At 42.2% G+C, this 19,324-nt stretch overlaps 1 protein-coding gene across 1 annotated transcript in view; it reads right to left on the bottom strand.

The window, feature by feature from the left end:
- Window positions 1–19,324, bottom strand: part of CPSF3 (cleavage and polyadenylation specific factor 3) — a 45,297-nt gene that overhangs the window by 22,741 nt on the left and 3,232 nt on the right. The window contains 7 exon segments of the mRNA XM_049784554.1: window positions 1,303–1,478; window positions 4,309–4,459; window positions 7,772–7,861; window positions 10,808–10,985; window positions 13,608–13,736; window positions 14,341–14,438; window positions 16,769–16,832. Of these exon segments, the coding sequence (XP_049640511.1) occupies window positions 1,303–1,478; window positions 4,309–4,459; window positions 7,772–7,861; window positions 10,808–10,985; window positions 13,608–13,736; window positions 14,341–14,438; window positions 16,769–16,832 (886 nt within the window).

The raw sequence follows: 19,324 nt of genomic DNA, 5'->3' as shown, positions 1-19,324 counted from the left end.
AGTAGTGGAAAGGCCATTTGAGTCAACTGCTGTGCATAGCTGCACTTCAGGAATATTTTGTATTTTGGGCTCTTCTCTAACCAAAAAGAATAACATTGTTTCTAGGGTAAACTTAGCTCTAAAACTTAAACAGTTAACTTAAAGCACCAAGTTTACTTATAACTGAAGACCACATATAACTAAAATGATTTGGGGCAATCTGTTTTTGTTATGACTAAACAACTTTTTGGGGGGTAGGTATTGGAACTACATTCAGTAGTTACTCAGGGGACCATATCAGGTGCTAGGGACTGAACCTGAACCAACCACTTGCAAGGCAGCATTTTAGCTGCTGTACCATCTCTCTGGCACCAGGCATATTTTTTTTTAGTAAAGTCAGACTTTATTGACTATCTAGAAAAGTTAACAGATGGAAACATGTAGAGGAAGCCTCATACCCCAATCCTGGAAAGACTGGGGAACATGAGTCTGAAAGCAAAGCTGACACATCAGTTTAGGGAGATTAAAACAGGCTCAGGAATTTCCATTACAAGCTGTCTGCAATCAGGCAAAAGGGCACAGGTAGACAGACAGGCTAAATGTGGCGCTAAAACCGGAAGTCTCTTAGACCCAAGGACTTAATTGGGGAGAAAAGGACCAGCCCAATGAGTGGAGAACAATTACCCCTAGGAGAACCTAGGGGGAAGGGGACCAATTTAGAGGTTTCTTCCCACCCAGGTGGGAAAAGCATATGCAGAGAAGAAATATCCTAAATCGGTTGAAAACTGGTTACATCAATAGAAACAATAGAAAAATTTATTTTTTTTTGGTTTTTGGACCACATCATGTGGAGCTCAGGCATTACTCCTGGCTCTCCACTCAGAAATCACTCCTGGCAGGGGGCTAATTGGGATACCAGGGACTGACCCTGGGTCAGCTGCATGCAAGGCAAACACCTTACCCACTGCTATCGCTCTAGCCCTAGAAAAATGTTTTATGAAGAATTTTCAGTGCCAGTCAAAAAAATGAGATTTAAAAAGAATAAAAAGACCATGCAATTAAAGGTATTTTTTTTTTTTTTTTGCCATCAGGACCTTTCTATTACAAAATAAATATAAGCTATATAATACTGAAACTGTATGGAAACTTTGAACAAAGGAAAAATCGCGTAAGTAAAAGAATACTAGTTGCTCTATTTTTATTTCCTGAATAGTGATGTCAGCTGAATCCTTTAGCAAAGCATTCAGTCACAAAATCAACTGAAGACTACTACTAATGATTTTGAGTTTTATTCATCCTTTTCCTTCTTGAACAAAGACTCACCTTGAGGTTACTAATATGTTTGAAAACAAAGGGGTTATTAATGTTGATCTGTTTGCGAATTTTGTCATTCATGGCATTGACGTAGGTCTGGTAAACTGCCATACACTTCTTGGCCAAAGACGATGCATAGTATATTGGAATATCATGGAGTTCTGGGTGATTCTGCCAGTACTCATCTAGAGAGATTTTTACAAGAAATAGACATAATAAATGAAACAGATAAACAAAAAATTGGGGCTGAGAACAAAATATAGGGACTACGGTGCCTGCCTTGCTAATATAGTTGACCTTAGTTCGATCCTCAGCATTGCATATGGTTCCCTGAGCACCACCAGAAGTTACGACAGAGCACAGAGCTAGGAGTAATCCTTGAGCACTGCTGCATATCAAAATAATTTAGACAACTTAGAAATAAATTAAGACACAATTAAGGACCAGAGTGATAGCATAGCAGGTGGGGCATTTGCCTTGCACATAGCCAACCCAGGTTCGATCCCCAGCATCCCATAGGGTTTCCTAAGCTTGCCAGGGATGATTCCTTTTATTTTTTTTCTCTTTTTTTTTTGGGGGGGGGGGGGCCCACATCCAGTGAAGCTCAAGGGTTATTTCTAGCTATGAGCTCAGAAATTGCTCCTGGCTTGGGGGACCATATAGGACACTGGGAATTGAACCCAGGTCCATCCTGGGTTCAGCCATGTGCAAGACAAATGCCATACCATTGTGTTATTGCTCCAGCCCCACCAGGAATGATTTCTGAGTGCAGAGCCAGGAGTAACCCCTGAGCACTGCTGCGTGTGGCCCAAAAAACAAAACAAAGACATATAATCATATTTTCATAAATTCAAGAAAAATTAACTAGGTACTTACTAATTAAACTTTATAAAACCAATAAATGTATAATCAGAATCCCAAGAGTTAAATATTTTAAAAATGATTTGGTAGCACAGCGGCATTTGCCTTGCAAGCAGCAGATCCAGGACATAAGGTGGTTGGTTCGAATCCAGGCGTCCCATATGGTCCCCCGTGCCTGCCAGGAGCTATTTCTAAGCAGGCAGCTAGGAGTAACCCCTGAGCGCCGCCGCCGGGTGTGGCCCAAAACAAACAAACAAACAAACAAACAGATTTGGTAGACATTTATACTGAGTTATATTTGATTTCTGGGCAGAGTCAGGGTTTACTCCTGACTCTGTGCTCAGGAATCAGTCCTGACAAGATTGGGGGATTATATAGGGGTACTGGAAATCAAACTTGGGTGAGCCACATGCAAGGAATGCAGCCTTCCAGCTGCACTATCTCTCTAGCCCAGTGAATAATCTTTTTGAGAGATATCACATCTGGTAGTGCGCAAGGATCACTCCTAGCGGTACTCAGGATCATACATATGCTGGGGGATGAAACCAGAGTCAGCAAAGTGCAGAGCAAGTACTTTAATCTCTGTGCTGCCTCAAGTTCTTATAAATAATATGTGTCTGGTGCTCCTGCCCCCATATGTCCAAGTCATGTCTTGTCCACCAACTCCCCCCTAAACTGGTACTCACAGTTAGTACCCAGAGTTTAGTACACATTGTTATTAATAGATATTGTCTATATCTAGGCTTTGTATATTGAACACCATGACTGAGTTAAGATTATCCAGTGTTGGGGCCAGAGAGATAGCATGGAGGCAAGGCATTTGCCTTTCATGCAGAAGAACGGTGGTTCGAATCCCGGCATCCCATATGGTCCCTTGTGCCTGCCAGGGGTGATTTCTGAGCGTAGAGCCAGGAGTAACCCCTGAGCGCTGCTGGGTGTGACCCAAACAAAACAAAACAAACAAACAAAAGATTATCCAGTGTTTGTTCTTTTTCCTCTGCCTTATTTCACTCAGGATGATACCCTCCAGTTTCATATAAATTGCAGCAAACTGTATTTTATTTTTTCACTTTTGGCTGCATAGTGACCGTGTGGTACTGGGAATGGAACTGGTGTCAGCTATAAGTGAAACAAGTGTTTTGGGTGCCGGAGAGTTAGCATGGAGGTGATATTTACTAACAAGATATTTCTTTTTGTGTGTGTGTTTCTGGGCCACACCCGGCGGTGCTCAGGGGTTACTCCTGGCTGTCCGCTCAGAAATAGCTCCTGGCAGGCACGGGGGACCATATGGGACACCGGGATTCGAACCAACCACCTTTGGTCCTGGATTGGCTGCTTGCAAGGCAAACGCCACCGTGCTATCTCTCCGGGCCCAAGATATTTCTTTTATTCTTTTTTTTTTTTTGTTTAGTTTTTGGGCCACACCCGGTGACGTTAAGGGTTACTCCTAGCTATGCACTCAAAAATCGCTCCTGGCTTGGGGAACCATATGTAACGCTGGGGGTCGAACCCAGGTCCATTCTGGGTCAGCTGCATGCAAGGCAAACACCTACCTCTGTGCTATAGCTTCAGCCCCTAACAAGATATTTCTTTAAAAACATTGAAATAATGAGCTTTCTTACTTGGCAATATTTTCTGTATCTTTTTAATTTCCCCAGACAGAACACTTCTGGCACAGCTTGGCTTCTGGCTACCAAGACTTCTGATGCTAACAGCAACCAGTAAAACTGACGATTTATAGTCCCAGCTGCAGTGTGTTAATCACTGTTTTTCTGGGCTCTTACTAATACTTTGGTCTCTGAAGTTTAGATGCTGAAACTGCAGTTCTGAAAGACCATACATTTAAAAGACCCTCCTATTGTCAAAAACTAAGATTTTGGTAGTCTCTCAAAAATAAATAAATAGAGGGTCTGGAGCAATAGCACAGCGGTAAGGCATTTGTCTTGCACGTGGCCGACACAGGACAGACCCTGGTTCAAATTCCGGATCCTATATGGTCCCCTGTGCCTGCCAGGAGCGACTTCTGAGTGCAGAGCCAGGAGTAATCCCTGAGTGCTGTCTTGTTTGACCCCAAAACCAAGAAAAAAACCAGATAGACAGAGATAGAAAAATACATAGATAGATAGATAGATAGATAGATAGATAGAGATATACCTAAAATCAGAAGCAGCTCCTGAGCCCTTCCAAGGGCGAAGACAGGAATCAGCCCTCTGCCCCCCCTGTTCACAATGTCATGAACAGTGTTGCAGAATCTCGCTTCTCGCTCTTCACGCTTCTCGTGGATATGGGTCCCATAAGTAGATTCCTAAAAAACACAAAGTGTGAGATGAAGATGGACAATTCCCAAAGGAAAGTCGAAGTGAAGTGCAGAGGCGCTGTAATTTATTTCACAATGAATGTGACATTGACTTGAACACATATACTGTAAGTAGAAAGAACAAAGTACCAGTAAGTTTTGGATCTGGATAAGTAGTAGAACATTTTAGAAAACTGAATCAGGACTGGAGTCAGAATGATAGCACAGTGGGCAGGACATTTATTTGCCTTATATGTGGACAACCCGGGTTCAATTCCATATGGTACCCCAAGCCTGTCAGAAGTGATTTCTGAGTGCAGAGCCAGGAATAATGCCTGAGCACTACTGGCTGTGGGCTCACAGATAAAGAAAGAAAACGAAATAAGGAAAGATAGTACAGCAGGTAAGATGCTTGCTTTGCATACGGCTGACCCAGATGGTCTTCTGAGCCCTGCCAGGAATGATTCCTGAGTGCAGAAATAACTCCTGAACATTGCTATGTATGGTCCAAAAACCAAAATAAAATAAAAATAAAAAAGAAAGAAAAAAAAGAAAATTCAATCAGTAAATAAACTAAAAATATTTCTTTTATATGGAGCAGAGCTAGAGTTCATTTGCCTTGAATGCAGTTTACCCGGGAACAAACTCTGGCATATCATATGGTTCCCCAAGCCTGCCAGGACTGCTAACCACTGAGTACTGCCAGGTGTAGACCAAAGACCAAACGCCTGGACTTGGCTTCAGTTCCAAGAAGCACATATGGTCGCCTGAATACCACCAGGAGTGACCCCTGAACACCAAACACTAAGCCAAGAGCAAAGCACTGCCAGGTGTTGCCCCAAACCAAAACCAAGACCCCCAAACCCCATACCAAGACCCCAAACCCAACCCTCCCCCAAAAACTTGTACTTTGCAGAAATTGGAAAACTATCTCTCCCACCTCTGATAAATCATAAATATTTATTTTTGTTTAAATAATTATTATTTGAGGAGACTGTGGCCATATTCAATGGTGTTCAGAGGCTATTCTGACTTTGTGCAGAAGTGACTGGTGGTGCTTGGGGGATCTATATGTGGTACTAGGGATCAAGTAGGCAGCTATATTGCAAGGCAAGTGTTTTAACCCTTTAACTATGTCTGCAGCCCACTAGATATGGCTTCTTACAATTCTGCTTAAGAATGTCCATATTCAGGGGAGCCTATTAAAAGTGTCAAGTTTGAGGTCAGAGAGATAGCATGGAGGTAAGGCGTTTGCCTTTCATGCAGAAGGATGGTGGTTCGAATCCCAGCATCCCATATGGTCCCCTGTGCCTGCCAGGGGCGATTTCTGAGCATATAGCCAGGAGTAACCCCTGAGTGCTGCCGGGTGTGACTCCCCCCCCCCAAAAAAAAAGTGTCAAGTTCACTCAGGCTATCTGACCCAGAGAATACTATCTACTAGATAAATACTATCTACTAGATGATTCATAAGCAAAGACAAGTTTTGAAGTACTGTTCAAAAGTACCAGATATCAGGAAAATACCCTTTTCTCCTGGTGCTGAGAGAAACTTTCCTAGGCTAGAGAAATAGTAAGCGGGTAAGGCACTTGCCTTGCATGCAGCTGATCCAGGGTCAATCCTTGGCATCCTATGTGGTCTCCTGAGTCTGCCAGGTATAATTTCTCAGAGCAGAGCCAGGAGTAAGCCTTGAGCATTGCTGGATGTGGTTCCCAAACCATAACCAAAAACAAACAACAACAACAAAAAAAAACCCCAAAAAACCGAGAAATATTCTTGCTTTGCAGGGTTGCAGATAGTACAATAATTAAGGTGTGTGCTTGTCTTGCATACAGCCCATCCCAGCATGAACCCCTGCACCACACATGGTCTTGAGTATCACTAGGAGTGATCTCTGAGCACAGAGGCAGGAGTAAGCCCTCAGCTCACTGCCAGGTATAGCCCCCAAACGATAAAAAAAAACAACAACAACACAACTGAGCCAAATTCAATTAACTCACATGTTGTATATTTAGGACATAATGGGTACAAGTCCATTCTACTCGAATAGTCAAGGTGGTGAAGAAGAAACAAGAGTTCTTCCACTTCTGACCAAGTACTTGTTATATACCACAAGCCCTAAAAGCGTTCGTTTCTCTCTCTCTCTCTCTCTACTCTCTCTCTCTCTCTCTCTCTCTCTCTCTCTCTCTCTCTCTCTCTCTCTCTCTCTCTCTCTCCTCTCTCTCTCTCTCCTCTCTCTCTCTCTCTCTCTCTCTCTCTCTCTCTCTCTCTCTCTCTCTCTCTCTCTCTCTCTCTCTCTCTCTCTCTCTCTCTCTCTCTCTCTCTCTCTCTCTCTCTCACCTCTCAACTCACTGTCACCAAAACATTTATTTATTTATTATTGGGTTTTGGGCCCCTCCTAGAGGCACTCAAGGGTTATTTCTGATTCTGCACTAAGAAATTACACCTGGCAGGCCGATGATCAAACCTGGGTCAACCATGTACAAGGTAAATGCCCTGACCACTGTGCTACCTCTCTGGCACCAAACTTTTAAAATTTGCTCCTTACTATAAGGTTTTCTTTGAAATTTACTGCACTTAATGATTTTGTACTTCCAGAACTATTAAACAAGTAAAATACACATAAAATTAGGACGTGCCAGGAGTCAAAAGGCAGGACTGTGGGTCACAATATTTTTACACAACCTAAGAAGTTCAAGAATTTGGGCAGGGGGCTGAGTGGTGGCACAAGTGGCACAAGCATTTGCCTTGCATGCACTAACCTAGGATGAACCATGGTTCGACCGCCCAGCATCCCATACTGTCTCCCAAGCCAGGAGCGATTTCTGAGTACATAGCCAGGAGTAACCCCTGAGCATCACTGGGTGTGGCCCAAAAAACCAAAAACCAAACCAAAACAAAAAAACCCCAAAACTCAAAAAGAATTTGGGCAAATTAAGATCAATTTAACAACAATCTCCAACATTAGATAAGAATTCATACATAGGGCTGGAGCAGTGGCACAAGTGATAGGGTGTTTGCCTTACATGCGCTAACCTAGGACAGGCTGCGGTTCCATTCCATACGGTCCCCCAAGCCAGGAGCGATATCTGAGTATATAACCAGGAGTAACCCCTGAGCGTCGCTGAGTGTGGACCCCAAAAGCAAAAGAAAACCAAAAGAGTTCATACATAGAGCTGGCAGAAAGTTGGGCTGTAATATAAAGAGAAGAGATAAACTTTTACTAAAATAAAACTTCAGATTTGGATATGAAATGGTATTCCTTTTCAACAGATTAAATTTATGCTTAAATTACACCATTTAGTACGATACACCAGTACTTACAATGATAAGTATATCAGGTTTAATATTAGGAATTTCTGCTGCCATTAAGTGTCTATCTTCTTGTCTTGAGAAATCACCTGTGTACAAAAGCTGTGAAAGAGGTAAAATTAGAAAGTCATGATTTTGAAAGTCATCATTTTACTCGTGAAATCTTTTTTTTTGGGAGGTGGGGGGTTACACCTGGTGTAATTCAGAAGTTACTCCTGAATCTGTGTTCTGAAATCGCTCCTGGCAGGCTCAAGGGACCATATGGAATACCTGGAATTAAACCAGGATCCGTTCTGGGTTTGGCTGCATGCAAGGCAAATGCCCTACTGCTGTGCTATAGCTCTTGCCCCTACTAGTGAAATCTTAATCTGAGCTTGACAAAAAATGAACCTGCAAACTGATGACACTTAGGTGCAATTCGGTGTCTACTTCAAAGTCACAGCTAAGTCTAGTGATCATTCATACACTGTCTAACACAAGGGTCTCAAACTCAATTTACCTGGGGGCCGCAGGAGGCAAAGTCGGGTTGGTCCTTGAGTGCAAAGTCAGTAGTAAGCCTTGAACATTGTGGGGTGTGACCCAAACAAAACAAAACAAAAAAAGATTCCTCTAGGGCAGGGCCACAAAATGTTGTATGGAGGGCCGCAAATGGCCTGCGGGCCGCGAGTTTGAGACCCCTGGTCTAACATATGTAATGTAAAAAACTGGAACAAGAAACACCCAGGATAGTCCTGGCAAAGATGATGTGTAAAAATGCTCTGGACAGTTCATAAGAAAAGGACACGAGGAGGAATAGATGGGGGTACTAGCCTAATAATACAAAGAAAACATCAAAGGAGGGAGACAGGCGAGATAGCTCAGTGGGCTGGAGAACATAATTTGCAGGCAAAGCTCTGAGTCCAATTCCTGGTACTGTCTGAAACCTCAAAGCACCATTGTGAGCAGCCTTTAAGCAGAGTAGAAAGTGGCTCCAAGTACCATGGGATGTGGCCCTCCAAATTAACCATCAGAGGGCATGTATGTAATTTCAAGTGAAAGTTTAGACCTGGGGCCGGAGCACTAGTAAGTGGTAAGGCATTTGCCTTGCAATGAGGCCGACCCAGGTTTGATCACCAGCATCCTGCATAGTCCCCCAAGCAATTTCTGATTAGCATTTGTGCACTCTCCTGCTTATTTCTGGGTCTTTGAAGACAAAAAGACATTACATTGTACAGCTCGGTGTATAGCATTTTCTAATATATAAGCAGCTGTCAAAATTACGACAATATTATACAGGGTCTCAATTTGGCTGATCATTAGAACTACCTAAAAAACTAAAAAAGGGCCGGAGAGATAGCATGGAGGCAGGGCATTTGCTTTGCATGCAGAAGGACAGTGGTTCAAATCCCGACATCCCATATAGTCCCCTGAACCTGCCAGGACCTATTTTTGAGCATAGAGCCAGGAGTAACCCCTGAGTACTGCCCGGTGTGACCCAAAAACAAAACAAAACAAAACAAAACAAAACTTAAAAAAAAAAAAGATGCCATACCTTCAGCTTTTGATTCAATTAGTATTTTTTTTTAATTTTTTTTGTTTGTTTTGGGTCACACCCGATGACGCTCAGAGGGTTACTCCTGGCTATGCGCTCAGAAATCTCTCCTAGCTTGGGGGACTATATGGGATGCTGGGAGATCGAATCGTGGCCCTTCCAGCACTCTACGGCTTGCGCCATCGCTCTGGGCCCATCAATTAGTACTTTTAAAGTTTATTTTTGGTTTTTATTGGCCACACACACCGAGTAGTGCTCAGGGTTACTCATGGCAGGGACTTGGGGAACCATATGGGATGCCGGGATCGAACCCAGATGCCCCTCATGCAAGGCAAGCTCCCTATCCATCATATTATTGCCCTGGCCTCTACAATGTTCTTTATTATTATTGTTTTGTGGGGGGGGGCAGAGATATAGTAGAGCAATAGGGTCCTTTTTCTATATGCACTGTCCCAGGTTTAATTCCTGGCAGCTATATGGTCCCTTAAGCATTGTCCCTGGAATGGTCCCTGAGCAGAGCCAGGAGTAAATCCTGAGCATCTCTAGGTGTGATCTAAAACAAATTCAAAAAATGACTGCAATGAGGGACCGGAGTGATAGTACAGCAGTAGGGCGTTGCCTTGCATGTGGCTGAACCAGATGGACCCAAGTTTGATCCCTGGCACTCCATATGGTCCCCCGACCTTGCCAGGAACGATTTCTGAGCGCATAGCCAGGAGTAACCCCTGAGCACTGCTGGGTGTGGCTCAAAAACCAGAAAAAAAAATGACTGCAATAATAATTTTTTTTTTGGTTTTTTGGGCCACACCCGTTTGATGCTCAGGGGTTACTCCTGGCTAAATGCTCAGAAATTGCCCCTGGCTTGGGGACCATATGGGACGCCGGGGGATTGAACCGCAGTCTCGATCTTTCCTTGGCTAGCGCTTGCAAGGCAGACACCCACCTCGCCAGCCCCTGCAATGATAATTTTTGATTAACCACTTCTACTCATGCAGCTCACCTTCTTTAGGGATTGGTTTCAATAAGAATTAAATGCAATCACAATTCTTCCTCCCTTCCTTTTCTCTCCTTTTCCGTTCCTTCTTTCCTTCTTCCCTCCGTCTCTTTCTTATTTCTTCTTTCTCAGTTTTTGAGCTACATCCTGCAGTGTTCAGTGACTACTCCTAACTGCATTCCTAACTGCTGATGCTCAGGGGATAAGGCTTGGCAAGTGCTTTAACTTCTGTCCTACTCTCCAGTCCCCCTTTCACTTCTCTAAGAGCATAGTGAAAGGGATTAATTTTATGATGTTGTGAAAGAAATTTCTGAGAGGCGTATTTTACTTTTCTCAATCTCCATACAGAACAGTAATTGAGGTATAAACTATGATATGTAACTGAAAAAAGTATCAATTTTATTCCTCCTTGCTTCAGAGTTTTGATACTTGGCAAGCGTTACGGAATTTTCTCTAGTGCTTCTGGATAGCATGAAGCTCTACAGTGAATTCCAGTTGGAGGAAACTGACAGAGTTCAAGTACCTTCACGCCCGCGATCTCAATCATGAACATGGCAGCTCCAAGAACATGGCCTGCGTGGTAACACCAAAACTTGATTCCTGCAACTTCCTTAACTTCATGAAAGTTGATGGTTTCAATTTTGTCCATACTCTCTTCCAAATCTGTTTCCGTATAGAGCATGTCATCTGCTGATATGTTACTAAATTTTCAAAGATACCAACAAAAAAAATTAATTAAGGGTAAGACTTTTTGGAAATCCTTGAACTTAAAGAAATGGCCGGGGCTGGAGAGATAGCACAGCGGCATTTGCCTTGCAAGCAGCCAACCCAGGACCTAAGGTAGTTGGTTCGAATCCCTGGCGTCCCATATGGTCTCCCGTGCCTGCCAGGAGTGATTTCTGAGCAGATAGCCAGGAGTAACCCCTGAGCATCACTGGGTGTGGCCCAAAAACCAAAAACCAAAAAAAAAAAAAAAAAAAAAGACCAATAGAGGCTAGAGTGATAGTACAGTAAGTAGGGCGCTTGCCTTACACATGGCTGACCTAGGCTTGATCCCAGTACAACATATGGTCCTCTGAGCCCTGCTATGAGTGATCCCCAAGCATAGAGCCAGAAGTGAGCCCCCAAGTACTGCTGGGTGTGGCCCCAAAACCAAAAATATAATCTGTGGATGGTATAATCATGAAACTATTTATTAAAATTGTATGTACTATGCTATTTAGAATATTTAAAAAATTTATGTCCTTTCCTCCAGCTTTGGGATTACCAAAAAAAGAAGTTCAGTGAGTATAGCAACAAAGCTTGATGTTCATCAAAGTATATGAAGCAGGGCATTTGCCTTGCATGTGGCCAACCCAGTTTGATTTCTGGTTTCTCATATGGTTCCCCAGCCTGCCAGGGGCAATTTCTGAGTGCAGCACAAGGAGTAACCCTGAGCACCACTGGGTGTGGCCCATAAACCAATCAATCAATCAATTAATAAACGTTTTTAAAAAATATATGAAGCAGGGCCCGGAGAGATAGCACAGCGGTGTTTGCCTTGCAAGCAGCCGATCCAGGACCAAAGGTGGTTGGTTCAAATCCCGGTGTCCCATATGGTCCCCCGTGCCTGCCAGGAGCTATTTCTGAGCAGACAGCCAGGAGTAACCCCTGAGCACCGCTGGGTGTGATCCAAAAACCAAAAAAAAAAAAAAAAAAAAAAAAAGAAGCAAACAATCTAGGACATTATTTTTCAACCTTTGTTTTCCATCTCAACAATTCTGAGAAATTCACTAACTTACATTCAACCACAGATGAGATTCTCACAATGGGATAAAAAAAATTTCTTTCTAGAGTCTAGCATAACTTTTTTTTTTCCTGAAAATTAAGCTAATATATGTAAAAAATAAATACAGGACAGGAAAGAATAGTGATTCAGTGTACAAGCTCTAGAGCTAGACTTCTTGGGTCTCTTTTTCTGAGGCCATCATTGTAGGTGAATCAACTAACCTCTGTGAGCTTGGTTTCATTACCTGGAGAGGAGACTCATGGTAAATGAAGGTGATATAAAAATTAAATCGGTTAATAGGAAGAGTCGAGGACACAGTTATTTAAGGATGAACAATATTTTATAAATATGTTTGTATATATATGAATAGCAAGTTGTCAGCTACACTAGAATATACATATTAAAGTGTAAATTTCAGGGGGCGGAGAGATAGCATGGAGGTAGGGTGTTTGCCTTGCATGCAGAAGGACAATAGTTTAAATCCCGGCATCCCATATGGTCTCCCGAGCCTGCAAGAAGTGATTTCTGAGCATAGAGCCAGGAGTAACCCGAGCGCTGCCGGGTGTGATCCAAAAACCAAAACAGAAATTTTAAAGTGTAAATTTCAGAAGGGTAAGACTTTGTGCTGTGGGAATCATAAAGATATTACAAATTTTCTAAAAAAAGAATAAATTTTCCTTTCCAGTTCCTTCTGCAGCTGGAAAAATCTTCTCCAGGGAACTGTTTTATTTCAGAGAGTCACTTTGCTTTTATAAAATAGTATAATTTCACTGAATACCACAGTATAATGTGTTTGTCTTCAATATTAATAAAATTAAAAATTATATTTTTAGAACACTGACATCATACCCTGTAACTCACTTAAATCATCAAGATATTAAAGAATGTAAAAACTACATAGAGGTTTCCAGGTTAGGGCCTGGGGCTAAGGTAGCTCAGAGGCTTTCGTGCCTGCTTACAAATGTATCAGCATGAGTTCAGTTCCTGGTGCTGATGATGGTCTTATCACCTCTGCCAGTGCTACAGCAGTTACCAGTCCCATCAGTCAGGCATGTGTAAGCACCGTAATGGCAAAAAAGGGGTGTGGCCCTGGTGAGCATCACAATTATGCGTGTGTGTGACCCCTAGTCACTGCAACAATAATGAAGAACAGGAAAATAAATACAAACCTAAAGACTGGGTATATAATGGTAGTTAATGAGCTGTTATTGAATGACTGGGTTAATGTCACCTGTCAATATAAACAGTGCCTCATTTCAAAACATAAAATCTTGAATAATACCACATGGATAATAAGTTTTTTTTTTTTTTTTTTTTTTTTTTTGGTTTTTGGGCCACACCCTGTGACGCTCAGGGGTTACTCCTGGCTATGCGCTCAGAAGTTGCTTCTGGCTTCTTGGGGGACCATATGGGACGCCGGGGGATCGAACCGCGGTCCGTCCTAGGCTAGTGCAGGCAAGGCAGGCACCTTACCTCCAGCGCCACCGCCCGGCCCCACATGGATAATAAGTTAAAAAATATCACCAAAATGTAAAAACTGAATAAAGTAATTTACCTAACTTTGACATAATCTGAAAGAAGCCATCTATAAATAGCTTTTGTGGCATGAGTCATAAAAGTTCTTCCTTTGAAACTTGTCTTCTGTAAAAACCAGGGCAACGCTCCACAGTGATCCAAATGGAAACTAAAAAAGAAACAGAGATTCCATTAATCCTTCAAATCACTGTCCATCATATTTGATGCAATGAAACTATTACTCACCAGCCTGCATACGGCGACATACTGACAATTTCAGAAGAGCAAGGGTAGTTATGGACAGAGGGAATCAATACATTCAGTTCTGATATAAAAAGTAGTTTTGACATACAAATTAGAGAGAGAAGGAGAATATTCCCAAAACTACTCTTGGCAACCAGAATTCCAGCAAACTGGAATTAGTGACTGAAAACAGAATAGGTCACTGTTTAGATATCAAGTTCCTATGAAAGGGTGCACACAAATTAGAGACTTGAGACTCCTGGTCTCAAGTTTTATAACTCTCCAAATTTCACACCATTGTTTTCTATTCTATACTTTACAATAAACCTTTACTTACAATCCAAGTTTTACAATCTCCAAGTATTAAACTATCCTATCTCTTTCACAGTAGATAAGTAAATTTCTCTGACCTGTGATAACATAGAGTACTTCCTTGGTTTTTTGAAATAGACTACCTAGTAAAAACATGCTTATTTATAGCAAACCCCCCCCCCCAAGCTCCAGGAATGTTAATTAAAAACTCAACTTACTGGCTAATGAGGAGGAGATCAATTTCAGCTGGATCAATTAAATCAATGTAAGGAAGTGCATCCATTCCTTCCAGGCCAGGGTGAATCCCACAGTCCAGCTACAAGAAGTGAAGAAAATAAGACTGCAATCTCACACACTGTTTATGAAAAGTCTTTCAACAGACTAAAATGTGTAACTGAGATATCTGTAATAGTTCCATCTACAGGTAATTCAAGTGAGCTTGAATTCAAAATGAACTTGAAAACTTTTGTCTTGTTACATCTTTTTTTTTTTTTTTTTTTTTTTTGGTTTTTTTTGGGCCACACCCGGTAACGCTCAGGGGTTTCTCCTGGCTATGTGCTCAGAAGTTGCTCCTGGCTTGGGGGATCATATGGGACACCGGGGGATCGAACCGCGGTCCGTCCAAGGCTAGCGCAGGCAAGGCAGGCACCTTACCTTTAGCGCCACCGCCCGGCCCGTTACATCTTATTTTTAAAAAAAAAAATTTTTTTTTGTTTTTGTTTTTTCGGGCCACATGGTTACTCCTGGCTAAGCACTCGGAAATTGCCCCTGGCTTGGGGGGGATCATATGGGATGCCGGGGGATGGAACCACGGTCCTTCCTTGGCTAGCACTTGCAAGGCAGACACCTTACCACTAGCGCCACCTCGCCGGCCCCTTATTTTTCAATTTTGAGGCCAAAATTAGTGGTGCTCAGGGCTTACTCTTTGCTCTGTGCTCATGGATCACTCCTTGTAGTGCTGGGGATTGAATTGGGGCTAACTATATACAATCTCTCTGCTCCCCACCTTTTGGGGTTTTTTTTGGGGGGGGGCACACCCAGTGGTATTCAGGGGTAACTTTTGGCTCAGGAATCATTGTTGGCGAGGTGTCTAGTGATATATGGGATGCCAAAGAATCAAACCTGGGTCAGTAGCATGCAAGGCAAGCACCATGCCCAATGTACTATTGTTCTGGCCCGGCTCCTCACCTTTTTTAAGTTTTAGAGTCATATCTGACAGCGCCGATGGATTATTCCTTGCTTCTGAAAGTGATTAGGGGTCCCAAACTTGTAATAGAGCTGGCTATAGTACAAGGGGGTAGGGTGCTTGCTTTTCACGTGGCTGACCTGGAATTAATTCCTAACATCCATATGGTCCACTGAGCTCTGCCAGGAGTAATCTCTGATCAGAGCCCAGAGAAAGGCCTGACCATTGTTAGTGTGGCACCAAAACAAAACAGAAAAATATTGGAAGTACAGAAAAAGGAAGAACTGAAGGAACTGAACCACTGAACATATAAAGAGGGCTAGAAAAAAAAAAGTTTCTAGTAGCCACTGCTTCTCAAATAATGGGGCATGCCCCCCAGGGGGGGACATGAGGCTCCGTAATGGGTGGCATGATTGACCTTAGCAAACACTGTCATAAAAAGCTAAGCCCAGTGTTTATGTCTCTGTATGTCTATTTACAGTTGCTGGGGGGGGCACAAAAAATGTTTTCTTCTTCCTAGGGGGGCATGACAGAAAATAATTGAGAAACACTGTAAGTAGCCTAATGTTAACTTAAGTCTAAGTGGTCAACAATAAAAAAAAAAGTTTAAGTGGCTAAAAAAGGGCTCTAGCATTGCCTGCACTTCCTGCTGGAGTTCACAAGTGTTTTTGCTGGATGAGAGTTAAACTGACTTGACTCTCAGGAGAGAGGAGCAAGTTTGAAGAAGCAATAATTTAGGGGTACTAATTGATAAAGTCACAATCCTGGAATACTGCTTCCTGGATTATCCAATGTTTTTTCAAATTATTAAGAAGTATGTCTGCTTTTTTTTTTTACACTAACATTTTAGAATAGAGAAAAATGGGCCAGGGAGATAACTTCAAAGAACTAGTGTTCAGCCTTTGCATGCAAGAGGCCAGGGTGCTATCCCTGGCACCACATGATCCTCCATGCATGGAATAATCCCTGAACACTGACAGGTGTAGCCACCCCTAACTTAAATCAATCAACAACAAAGAATAGACAAAAATTAGGGGGCCAGATGATAGCCCAGAAGGTAAGGCATTTGCCTTGTACTTGTTAGATCCAGGTTTGATCCCTGATGCCCCATATACTCATGACCTCCACCCATATATGGTCATGAGTCCTGCCAGGAGTGATCCCTGAGTACAGTCAAGAGTAAGCTTTAAAGTCTTGAGTGCAGCTAGGTTTGGCCCAAAATCAGAAACAAAAACAGATAAAATACCCAGACAAAAATTAAAACCAAAAAACCAAAATTTATAACAGACTATGTTACCAGCTATGAAATTTTTCTGTGAATCAAACAGATATATACCAGGCAAAAACAACAACAACAACAACAACAACAAAAAACAAAAAACCAAAACAAAACAAAACAAAAAAAACCACCTAACTACTACAAAGCTATACTGTTAACTTGACAATGAAATGATAATTACCATAATTTTTCTTCCTTTGAACTCTAAAATAATACATGATCTTCCTACTTCTTGTCCAGCTCCACTGTAAGCATTCAAGGGGAGAAATAAAAATGATTAAAAACAAATTATCTTCAATAAATTCAATCTTTTTACAACATAAAACTAATCCAATCTGATGCCAGCATTGATTTGACAAAGGAGAATTTCACAAAATTAGAAAGACTGAGAAGAACAGTATCAATGCGGCAAAGGATGAAATGTGACTTTTTGGTGTTCAGGGGCTTGTGAAAAAGGTAGTACAGATTTCAAGAGCTTAAAGGTAAAGACCAATTTCTGACTGCTTCGGTTAAAATATAATGTACTTAGAACACAAACTAGCATTTACACAGATGAATTAGTCAGCACTTAAATTTTGGCATAAATTTATAATCTTTCAAAATTATTTTTTTGGTCAGAGAAGGGTTAAGGCGCTTGTCTTGCATGCAGCTGAACCTGGTTCTAACCCTGGCACTGCATATGGTCTTTGAGCACTGTCAGAAGTGATTCTTTTTTTTTTTTTTTTTTTTTTTGGTTTTTGGGTCACACCTGGCAGTGCTCAGGGGCTACTCCTGGCTCTACGCTCAGAAATCGCCCCCGGCAGGCTCGAGGGACCATATGGGATGCCGGGATTTGAACCACAGTCCTTCAGCATGCAAGGCAAACACCTTAACCTCTATGCTATCTCTCAAGCCCCAGAAGTGATTCCTGAGCAGAGTAATGAGCCAGAAGCAGCCCCTGAGTCCTGCTGGGTGTGGCCCTTAAAAGGAAAACAAATGGGGCCAGAGAGATAGCACAGCGGTAGGGCGTTTGCCTTGCACGCAGCTGAGCCAGGACGGGCAGCGGTTCAAATTCTGGCATCCCATATGGTCCCCCATGTCTGCCAGGAGAGATTTCTGAGCACAGAGCCAGAAGTAACGGGAGCACAGCTGGGTGTGACCGGAAAAAAAAAAAAAAGGAAAACAAACAGAATAGAAATTCTTTCATTTTCTTTGGAGCACGATACATTTGCCATATAGATTAAATTTAGATTATTATTTAAATTTATGAATTTCATTTCCTTTAATTCCTATATTTAAATTTCCATTCCTTATAAATGAACAAAACAGCCTTATTTTAAATTTTCACAGAATATACTTGAAATAAATCTGTCTTTCAATTCTCTTCCCTTTTCTAAGGGCCTCTTGCAATCATTCTAGGTCACAAATCCTTCATTCAACTTGCAGTACCTAGTATTTGCCTAGCACTTTCCAAAGCACTCAGCACACAAGGATTCTGACCTTAGAGCCTGCTAAAGGAGACAGACATGAGCGAACATCGGGCTCTATTCGTGAACAGACATCCTTTCTCAGTCGGACCAGTATAAAGAAAATCCAGCCACCAAGAAAGACAGGAATTCCAGACCTATTTCCTGTTTTTTCTGTGTAGCTAACTACTATTTTCTCTTTTCCTTTCTGTAGCAACTATTCAAACCTTAGCACCTTTCTTAACTTTTCACTGGAAGCACTGGCCTTTATTTACATTTGCTACTTACCTCCCCTCTCACATCTAATACTTTGGTAACAACAGACCCTTTTGGTTTAAAGTTCACTTTCTCCGCAAGGTTCTCTATTCTCCTGAGGATCTGTGGCATCAGCTTGTCATTTCCCCAGCCTTCTGCACCTCACCTTAGAACAGAAATATGCTATAACCATTCTCAACTTCAAATGTGTCTGAATCCTAAATTCCTTTATTTAGGATTTATTTATTTAGGAATGTCAGCTTTTGACAATCACACATACTCTCTGCCTCTCTGCACAATCTGTTGCCATCTGGCTTTATCAAGTCCTCTGTCCTTGCAGAGTAGTTTTCTGTTGCCAGTGGTTCTCAACCTGCTGTTCTCTGGGCAGCCTACCAATGCTCTTTGCCCTCTCAGAGCACTTCCCCCTCTTTCTCTGACTTCATCCTTTTGTTTTGTTTCTTACACTCAACTACCTCTGTCCACTCTAAACTTGGACACACCAGGACATCTTTCCTTGGCCCTCCTCTCAGCTGTACAGTGTTTTCTCAGGTTCCTAACATGCTGTGACTCCCAAGATTGTGTTTGTACCCAGGTATCTGGGAATTTTATCTGGGTCAGCTGAAACATTTCACAGGTAGCTCAGGCTCAAATAGCTGGGCTGCAGAGAGAACATCAGGAAAGCACTTGCCTCCCATGTGGCCAACCAGTTTTGAGCCCGATACCTCATAAGGTTCCCTGAGCCCCAGCAGAGGTAATCCCTGAGTACAGAACAAGGGGGTAAACCCTGAACACTGCCGGGCCTGGCCCCAACCCTCCAAAATCCCAAACGCAAACAGACAAACCAAAAAACCCACTTAAATACACTGAGTTCATTTCTCTCTTGAGCACTATGCACAACTCTGCTTTCTTCTTGAAATGCACTTTCCTGATTTTGATAAGGGCTCCTTTGCACAATTTGGATCTTAGAACAGATGCCACCTTCTCAGAGATTTCCTTTCTTTCATGTGCCATCCAGACTACTCTAACATAAGACTTAC

The sequence above is a fragment of the Suncus etruscus genome, chromosome 12, assembly GCF_024139225.1.
Source record: "Suncus etruscus isolate mSunEtr1 chromosome 12, mSunEtr1.pri.cur, whole genome shotgun sequence".
In the NCBI taxonomy this organism is placed as follows: domain Eukaryota; kingdom Metazoa; phylum Chordata; class Mammalia; order Eulipotyphla; family Soricidae; genus Suncus; species Suncus etruscus.
This window is presented reverse-complemented; position numbering and strand designations above follow the sequence as displayed.